This window comes from Lygodium microphyllum, chromosome 23, assembly GCF_053477565.2.
Source record: "Lygodium microphyllum isolate KBCC chromosome 23, Lygodium_microphyllum_v1.1.10, whole genome shotgun sequence".
Lineage (NCBI taxonomy): Eukaryota > Viridiplantae > Streptophyta > Polypodiopsida > Schizaeales > Lygodiaceae > Lygodium > Lygodium microphyllum.
Genome location: NC_141157.1, coordinates 19863317 through 19873076, shown reverse-complemented (window position 1 = coordinate 19873076; position 9760 = coordinate 19863317). Strand labels below are relative to the sequence as shown.

Genomic DNA, 9760 nt, shown 5'->3' with positions numbered 1-9760 from the left:
CCAATTTTGTATTTTTAATTATAATATGATGCTAGTTTGGGCAAATTATATGGTATTCTCATGATGCCCCATATAGGTAGAGCATAATTTCATCCTTGAAAATTAAAGTTGGTTGATTGACATGGATTTACTTGGAGCGATTAGCAAGGAAGTCCAAATACAAAAGGCTACCTTTTAAATCATTTTCTAAGGCATAAATAGGTTTTTGGTAATGCTTGCATAACATTGGCTGTTGGACATATTCTTGATTAATATAATTCTGTTTTGTAGTTTTGAAAAAAAAAACTCTCATAGATGGCTTATTGATTGTTGCATATGCGGTTGGGTGCAAAATTTTAAACGAAACGATTTTGCAATAATTAAATATTTGGGCTTACATTGATACTTGAAATCCACTGCCGCCCAAACCCATGATCATTGGTAAGTGACTCTAACATGTGGTCCCATTACAATGTCCATCTTGCAGACCAGCCAAGGGGAGCCAAATCACTTATCCTCACTGCAGCCAGCGAGAATAGAGCCCTTCAGATTGGTTTGATCATTGGTGTAAAATTTTAACTCGGTCGTAAATTAATTAAAAAAAAAAAACTGGGACGTGTAAGTTGAAAATTTACATTACAAACTGAGATAGGTGAGTGGTACATGACTCATAAGCCTCCCAAAGCGGGAGGCCCTCTAAAAAAGCACACCAACGTCGTGAGACAGAGTTCAGGCAGCATTTCACCCACCTACCTACCGGCTATGTATGATGACACCGCAACGGGGGCAGAAGAATTTACTATATACCAGACATACGTCTAGGCTATGTGGGAGAGAAATACGTATGTCAGATGGGCCATCTGCGGTCAAAGATTTTGAAAAAGGACGCAAAGTAAGGCAACAATTTGCAGATAGCGAGCGAGCAAGCAAGCAAGCGGAATCCCCCCCCCGACCAAAAAAAAGAAAAACGTAGCTTCAAACTTCAAATGAGATGATGCCGAATGACAGAGATCGAACAACCATAGCAAAATTTGAAAAGCCGAGAGAGAGAGAGAGAGAGAGAGAGAGAGAGGACTCAGGAGCCTTGAGAAGTCTCAATTCTGACTCTGAGTCTGAGAGGGAGAGAGAGAGAGAGCTGCATTTATCGGCCCAAGATTTGGAGGGAGTTTTTCTTTCTTTCTCCTGAATTGAATGATGATGATGATGAGGGAGCATGGCCTTTGAAGTTTGCTGCTGCTGCCCCCCCCTCACACCCTCTGTCGGGCCTCTACGTTTGGTGACTGAGAGCCCAGCAGCCACCTAAATCTAGAGATAGCTTGTTAAGCTAGTAAAACCCTCTTCCCGCCACCCCCCCTCTAGGTAGAGTCTGCCTCTCTCTCTCTCTCTCTCTCTCTCTCTCTCTCTCTCTCTCGTCATATTCCTTGCTTGCTCCCAAGAAAGAGATAGTGGACCAGCCAATCGACATCCCCTGTTCTCTCCTTGCTACAGTTGAACCCTCTTCCTTCCTGCTTTCTTCTACACCTGCAGCATCACCAATTTGCCATTAAACTCGCAGGTTTCGTCTTCCTCGAGCTTTCTACGGTTGAGTTTCCTCTTCTTTCTGCTTTCTTCTGCACCTAGTAGTCAATTTGCCATTACACTTGCCTTCCTCATCAGCGAATTTGAAACATGCAAGCCTATGCCAAATTATTAGGCTGAATTACATAGTGAAGGCCACAATTTCACTACCTGTTTACCTCAAGGTCGTTCCACCTCTTGTCTAGAATTCGACGCCATTCATCCCTATCTAAGATATGGGGGATCATGAAGATACGGATGAACTAGAAGATTGGTTCCTTCATGATGAATTTTAGATTCAAACTTTCAAATCCCAATGGATGAGCCAGGGATGAATTCGTGATTCTAATTCTGATAAAATAATTCCTTTTCATCAGAGCAAGCAAGCAAAGACATGCATTGGGCTCCATTCATATGAGTTGCTTCTTGTCAATTGTGGTTCATGTGTAAGGTATAATAAGGTTGGGTAGTCTCTCTGTTTGATGCGCGGAACTCCAGGAATTCAGTTATCTCCATAGTTCCCCCATTGCAGGCAAATTTCTCACTGCTTACATGGCAACTGCTCCATCCAGCTTGCCTTCCAGAAGGAATTCTGCTGGTTGTATGGGTAGCTTTCCACATCTTTTGGACTTCAATCAAGCCCTGGCGGGAAAGAAGCGGCTTACCGATAAACGTTATGTTGCAGGTAAAGCAACCCCAATTTTTATAATTAAAACTTTAAGTAATCAAAATCATATTGTATGGTATCATGAAAATCAGAGAGCTTGGATCATACCTTCCGTATGTTGGAAGTGGCTACCTCATTTGCTGCATGTAGCCACAATAAATGCAGGAATCTCATCTGTGGAAGTTTATTATGTAACTCTTTGAAATCTACATCTCCTTGACCACTTTGTTATCCTACAAAATCATAATCCTCTCTCAAATTTTGAGTTCTTATATGTGCTCTCCTTCTTTCGACAAAGGCCGGGAAGCTTCCAAAGGTGGTGCAGATGTGGCAGACGGTGCAGCAGGAACACCTGATTCATCTACCGGCAGAAATTCAGGACTGCTGGTGGGTTTACTGTACAGGAAAAAGTCTGGCTTATTAGGCCTTCACCACGTTCCTGCATTTGATTGTGACTGTTAAGTATACTTGTTGACTGCAAATGCCTGGTAATCTTGTGTACCGTCTTTGTATATTTTCCTCTTGCAGTTCAACAGCAAGGAATCTTCCCCAAAAGAAATGCCTGTTGCTCCTTTAAGAATTCCAAATAACTCAAAGAAAGGGGAACTTACAAAACAATCTCCCAGTGTTGTTGCACGTTTGATGGGGCTCGACATGATGCCCCCTGAGTTAAAAGTGATTGACAGGCCTCGCAAGTGGAGCACGCAGGAGAATTCTGTCACAAATGTCTTGTTGGAAAGACAGTCCTCTCAAAGAAACACTGCAGGAAAGACACCGGACAATCTGTTGCATGACAGTAAACCTTCTAAAGCTTCCCCTACTCGCAATATGTCCAACAATCAGGGGGTTCACAGATCTAGTAATCGATGTCTGCCTGATACATTACTGGAGAAGCATTCTCAAATAGTTCAAGAGGCTTTTGGTGCATGGATTGAGAAAGAGGACCAGCCTTTGACAACAGAAGGGGTTGATACTCAGGATCCAGAGCTGGAAGGCAAGGAGATGCTAAATTGCCAGAAGGATTATAATGCAAGACCAGGGGTGTTGCAAGAGAGTCTGTCCAACAACAATCAAAATGCTACACAGGAGAAGCTTCAAGAATCAAAGGAAGTCTTGGATGCTGTCAGCTTCTTGCAGTCAAATAAAGAGTTCTTTATCAGGTTTCTTCAAGAACCCGATTCACTGTTCAAGAGGCAGCGTCAAAGCAATCAGACTGATGCTGCTGGAAAATTCACAGACACTGCAATACATGGCCAGACTTATTATGATTGGAGAGGCTATGGTCCTGAAGGTGAAGGCTTTAAGGGTCAAAGTTGCAATGAAGAGTCCCGAGAATTGAGAAGAAGTGGCAGAACCAAGCAGGAGCATGCAAAGATTCACACAGAAAATGAAAGAAAGCTCGTAACTGGCAAGCTAGTGCCCTCATTTGCAAGTGAAGTTCAACATGACTGCATGCTTTCTTTCTCAAGTAGCAAACAGAGCAAGTTGAGCCATGTCAACTGTAGCATACCTACCAGAATAGTAGTGCTGAAGCCAAGTCCAACTAGGTCTCAGCATTTCAAGGTCTTCACTGTGGATGGTAATAGGTCTCCAAAAGATTGTCTTCAGGCAGTTGGTAGCGTCAAAGGGAATAATGAGAATGTACTTAATGAGATCAAAGAAAAGCTGTACAGAGAAATCAGAGAAACTTTTGACCTCAGAAGGAAAACTGACCCAAGCGAAGTTTACAGAAGTACCAAAGATCCTAGAGAGATTGCTCAGGAGATAGCAAAGCATGTGAGGGAAAAATCCCTAAGAGACCTTGTTACTGATCCGGGAGTCAGTAATGATTATTTAATGGCAAAGAACAGGGCCAGCTTAGGCAGGAGATGCAGAGAGATGGTTAATGATACTGAAGCTGCAAAAGAAACATCTTTGTCAATGGGGGTTTCACCTGTGGAGGAGCAATATTTTTTGCACTCTCTGAATCAAAAGAGAGAAATCAACCCACAAAGAGGCCATAGAAACAAGGATGAATCTAAAATGCTTAAGGCAGGAAAGTTCAATGCGATTTCCTCAGAGCTGCAGAAGTTTCTACTGGACAAGAGAGGAGACAGCTGCCATTATCCCCCAGGATCATCCGCCTTGCCTTGCACAAATACATCAGGGAGGCATAGTGTTGATGGTATGAACGTATGCCAAGGTAAGGATCTTAGCCATTTGAGTGAAGAGAAGGCTCAATGTGGTGTTCCAAAAGATCTCACAAGATCAAGGTCTATTCCATTTGCCTCTAAAATTGTTGAGAAAAGTGAGAAAGAACCTTGTCGAAAGGATATTGGGCAGCTTAAAACTGATCGACTCCTAACAGGTAAAGATAAAGCAGAGATGACCTCGGCACTAGATCTCAGCTCTTCAAATGGGAGTGCTCCATATCCACATGATGGTAAAAAAAGATCCATTTTTAGCAGAAAAGTGTCAAGTTGGAAGGGCAGTTTGTTTGTTGGCCGGAAGTCAAAGGAACATTTTGATAAGGTGTCGTCAGCTCAGAGTCAGCTTGACACAGAAGTTGATACCCAGAAAACAAAATGCTTGTCTAATGAAATAATGAGCATTCGGTCGAGCTCTGATTGTGAGTCTTGTACATCTTTGTTGGAAGCAGAAGTCCCTGGCACAAAGGACATGGTTAATGCTGAGCTTCCTGCTTGCCAGCAATCTGGAGAGAAATTGCCAGTAAGTCATTTTAGTTCTGGAGGATGTGCTCAGATAGGGACAGAACCTAATGGTGACCTTATGGAAAGCTCTCAAGTAAGTATCCAACCTATGTCTGCTTCATGATTTATTTTCAAACTATGTATATCAGAAAAACTCACATGAGCAAACGTGCAACAGGTTTGGATGCCAAAAAGTAGAGCATTATTAAAATGTTAATGACAACATTGTTTGTTGCAAATCTACTCATTTTACCTATGTATTACTGAATGTAGTGTTTCTTTCTAAAGGATAAGGCTGTGATAGGGGTCCATGTGCAGTTGTTAGCATCGATTTACTCCACTATGGGTATAATTTTGGAATTTTCAGCTCTGAGCTTGCAGCGACTAACATCCATTCACTGTATGCATTGTTCTAATATCACTAATGTGCATCGTTCTAGTAACCAGAGTTGTTTTGCTTAGTTGACAAATTGGTCCTCTGCTATCTCTACACATAACTCACAAGTCTCTATGCTGGCAATCAAGCATTATTCTGTTCTATAATTCACATTATTTGTGCAGAAGTTGATTTGCAGCCCACTCTCAAGTCCTGAGAGGTCAATTAGTGCAACAAACAAAGACTTAAATGGCAATAACTCCAACCTGAACAAAGAACAACTTGAGCAGCCTAGTCCTGTTTCTGTTCTGGACGCACCATTTCAAGAGGAGGAAGCAAACCCTGTCAACTTTGAGGAGATAAGCTCTGGCTTGAAAGGTAATGTTTGGCTTGAAGTACATCTATTGTAAACAGACAGTTCTTGATATGGGGTATTACTGATATGGGACTATTATCAGTCAAACTGCATCCTGATAAGACTGGTTTCATCATATACTGCTATAGCTAGTGAAGAGTCCACATAAAAATTCAAAGCCATGCTTAGAACTTTGATGAAACAATAGTTGTTCGGCAGTAAGCATAATGATATTGGACAATTGAAGGGAGAGGATGCATGTAGCAAAGAGTGCATGGAGACATGGCTTGCCATAGATAGCAACCTTTTCTTTGAGGGCAACTCATCGCTCGCTTACCATAATTGACCTTAGGAGTGCAGCTTGGCTTACGATAACGTATTTTGCATATTTTGTTGAGGAAGGGGATTGGTCTTTAATGATGGTTCAGCGCTGTGGCCTGCCTGCTAATGGCATACACTTGGTGGTGCTCCAGTAAATCATTCTCCCAATTGAATCGGCCTTGTAAATCTCCTTTTCTCTTTTCAAGCGGTATCTAATCTTGCTTGCTCCCAAAGGTTTTTCACCTTAGAGTTGGTAGAGACCCAAAGAGCTCCCTTCGCTACTTTGTGTTCTTTATGTGTTCTCAGATTCTATTCCTATGCACATTTTCCTCTACATGATTTGAAGGTATAATTCTTTTTGTGTATTGCTGCATCGAGCAAGTATTTTGGAAGCTGTGTTTGGTTGTACAATTCTGTGATGTATCAGAGGCTGAATTCTTTACATTTGTCTCATGTTAGGGTCCTGAAACTATAGCACTTGACTTGCTGCTGCACTTAAGTGACTTTTTGGTCCTTCCAAAAAGGCAGAACATAGGCATAGCATGCCTCTAAGTGAGCCAAAGTTATTCAAACTGATAGAAATTAGTCTTTAAAGACTTACATGGCTATCTTTGATTAGTTGTAAGGTAAGTATCAATTATTTTTAACATTTTTGGGCTCCCTTTTTCAGGGTTGTTCTTCAAATTTCAAATTATTTTAGTAAACACTTCATACAATGGTAATTATAGCTTTTCCATATAAGGCTTTGCCATTGAATGCTCCTATATGTAGAATGCTCCATATAAGGCTTTGCCATCGAATGCTCCTATATGTAGAATGATAACCATTATCCTTACATGTAAGGCTTACTATTGAATGCTCTTATGTCTAGAGGTGATTATTTGTCTTCTTATTCTCTTTTTATATTCAATATTTTTAAGTTAAATTTCTCCTTTTTGTTTGCTCACTCTCTTACTTCTTGTTTTTGGAAAAGTCTTAATGCTTGCTCATATGATATTCTCTATTCTTTGCTTCTATATTTAAAAAAACGTGGAAAAGAAATTTCTTTTTTTGAAAGTCCTATGGAGTGCTCTACTTGAGGATGATGTAAATATCCTTTTCTTTTATTTTCTTTGTTTCTCTCCCCCTCTTGTTCTGTATCTATCTATATATCTACCTATCTATCTTTTTACTATTTGTCTATCTCTGTGTGCACGCATGCATGCTTGTGTGTGTGTGTGTGTTTTGGGGAAGGGGGGTGTGTGTTGTGGGTGCAGGGGGGCAAGACCGTAGTCAATCCTTGGCTCTTGTTCACAGACCATTTACAATGGCATCATTATTGAAGACTGTCGATTTTCGTTACTTTGTTGGTCTGGAGCCTAATCTTGTGCCTTGTATGCATTCAAGACCCATTAGACAGGATGTCTGAATGTGATTTCGCACCTAACATATTTTCTGTTAATCTTAGTTAAGGCGATGCCTTTTTTAATAGAGCTTGTCATGGTAAATACAGGTGAGCTGGATTAGCTGGAAGATCAATCTTTACTTCTAAAAGCCAGTCAGTAGTGCATGAATTTTCTAGTTCACATGTTTTGTCAAACTAGGTAGGTACAGCTGATGCACAGTCGATGAGCCAATATCAGGCTGAGTGTTCCAAATGAGAGTTTTGGCAGCCATTATGGATTTTGAGGATATTAATAAGCTCTTAGCAAGCCTAACAATACAGATCTATCTACTTTCAGCTGCTTTGTACCTAGTCTGCAGGTGTTTTTATTCGGTCGGACTGGTTCTAGAGTGCTCTATTTAGTCCATGCATGTCAATGTTGTCAAATTAAATATTTCTAGACTGCCCGGACAAGAGGTTTGGTTTTCTGAATAATATGTTAAAAGTGTGACTATTCGTTGCACATGATCTCACTCATTCAAAAATTTGGCACTAAGTTTGAATGTGATTGCAGTTGTTTGATGTGATATTGTATGCACATTTTCTGTTTGTTGAGGTGATAAATGACCATCTTTATCTTAATATCTGACAGAGTTACGGATGCGCCTGGATCTTCTTAAGTTTTTGGATGATGAGCCAGTGCCCAAACCAAAGGCTACCAATGGAGAAGAGGGTGAGTTAATGCAAAAAGATACAGTGGAAGGCAAAGGAGGCCAGCCAGTAGATAATATACAATCCAGACTTGATTCCCAGGGTGCCCACATGAACTTTTCAAGCAGAGTATCTGGAACAAAGTGCCCTCCAAATGATGCTGAAAACTGTGGGTTGTCGTCAGACCAAGTGGTTTGTCCTGTGGGTAAAGAGAAAGAACTGTATTTTGTTAAGAACTTGCTCAGAGCCTCTGGATTTTTGGGTGATACAGTGTCAATTTTGACACGATGGTATGCACCAACTCAGCCTCTGGATCCATGCGTCTTTGCAAATATGCAAGTTGGATCTTATGGCATGGAGTGTGATATTCAGGAAAAGAATATTGGTACATGTGAGCAAGGGGAAGGAGTATTAGACTTAGACTCAAGGCATCTCCTCTTTGACAGAGTCAATGAGGTTCTACTCCAAGTCTTAGGGCCACTTGTCAAAAACAAAACCATATGTTGGTGTGTGAGCACTCGTATGCCTGTTGGAAAGGAGCTTTTAAAGGCTGTCTGGGAACGGGTTTGTGGGTTGTCTTGTTCACAGTCTGGGCCTCAAGACTCCTTGGGCAATTTGGTAGCCAAGGATCTGGCAAAAGGGGATCAATGGCTAGACCTTGGAAGTGACATGGAGGCAGTTGGGCTTGAACTTGAAAGCTTAATTCTCAAGGAGTTACTGGATGAGACATTGCTGGTTCTGAAAGTGAGTGATGTAAGACTGTTGTGACATGAATTGGATTGAGTGCCAACCTGAGTGGTGGATCAGCTAAAAGAAGCAGGATCAGTGTGGCTTTAGCTGTTGTGTCTAGTATACAATTGCCTACCTATCTGTGCCAATGTGTGAAATAATGTACTATCTTTTCTCACTGTAAACTTCCCCAACCAGGGTCTGTTTCTATAACACTTACCTGCTGACACACCATTTTGTTAGTGTCGATTCTTTAACTATTTAATGACTTCAAACTACCAATTGCTCTAGTAATAAGTTTTGGACATGGCAAGGACTGTGGCTTCTAAGGTCGAACAATTATTTTACATGCTTGAGCTGAGATGAATACAAGCTCTGATGGATCATAAAGACAACGTAGAAAAGAATGACCAATACAAAGGCACATTGCAAACTCAGTCAACTGTACTTTATGGTTCAATGTAGCTTAACTGATTTGAAAGGGATGAAAGGTCTGAATTTCTTCCTGTGAAAAGTGCTTGGAAAATGTGGTACCCAGTTCGCTAAATGTAAATGGAGCTTGTTATGTGGCATGTAAGGGACAGTAGAGTGTCATGTGGTAGAAGAGCAGTCAACCCTCAAGAAAAAGTACAAGGAATACTATGGTTGAGTGCAATTCAAATGGTCCAGAAGGCCCAAAGTCAAATAAATGCCAAGAGCTGTGCATATTGTGGTAATGTAGGGCAAGTTTTGCAAGAGCCTTACTTAATACTATGATATGTTGCAACCTATGATCTCTCTCTCTCACACAAGTTGTAAGGGTCATTGTATTAATTACCAGAAGCACAAATACAAGTGAACTATGACTGACAATACAGGAGTCACAATAGATGATTGAGTGCTTCTTGTACTGACTAAAACTTTCAAACAAATGTTCTTTGTGATTCACATGGTCATTTTATATGGAGTAGGTAAAAGGGAAGTACATAACACTTCCGGAGATGCTCTGATAGAAAATAACAAGTATCCTCTT

At 40.9% G+C, this 9760-nt stretch overlaps 1 protein-coding gene across 5 annotated transcripts; it reads left to right on the top strand.

Moving 5' to 3' along the window:
• Window positions 1–757: 757 nt before the first annotated feature.
• LOC148015945 (uncharacterized) lies at window positions 758–8977 on the top strand. 5 transcript variants are annotated; one of them, XM_087663652.1, is made up of 6 exons: window positions 761–1560; window positions 2069–2221; window positions 2502–2590; window positions 2732–4987; window positions 5455–5647; window positions 7961–8977. In XM_087663652.1, the coding sequence occupies exons 2-6, from the start codon at window positions 2089–2091 to the stop codon at window positions 8785–8787; spliced, it is 3498 nt and encodes a 1165-aa protein (XP_087519778.1). In that variant the 5' UTR covers window positions 761–1560; window positions 2069–2088; the 3' UTR covers window positions 8788–8977. The 5 variants fall into 5 exon arrangements, with proteins under 5 accessions (XP_087519779.1, XP_087519778.1, XP_087519777.1 ...); XM_087663651.1 differs by having other exon boundaries at window positions 761–1987; XM_087663654.1 differs by having other exon boundaries at window positions 762–1987; window positions 2109–2221.
• Window positions 8978–9760: the final 783 nt, after the last annotated feature.

What these genes read in the sequence shown, in the direction of transcription:
- LOC148015945 (XM_087663652.1), top strand. Translation starts at nt 2,089, where the DNA reads ATGGCAACTGCTCCATCCAGCTTGCCTTCCAGAAGGAATTCTGCTGGT. An exon ending in GCAGAAATTCAGGACTGCTG is followed by an intron (nt 2,591 to 2,731) that starts GTGGGTTTACTG and finishes TTCCTCTTGCAG; the next exon opens with TTCAACAGCAAGGAATCTTC. An exon ending in ACCTTATGGAAAGCTCTCAA is followed by an intron (nt 4,988 to 5,454) that starts GTAAGTATCCAA and finishes TTATTTGTGCAG; the next exon opens with AAGTTGATTTGCAGCCCACT.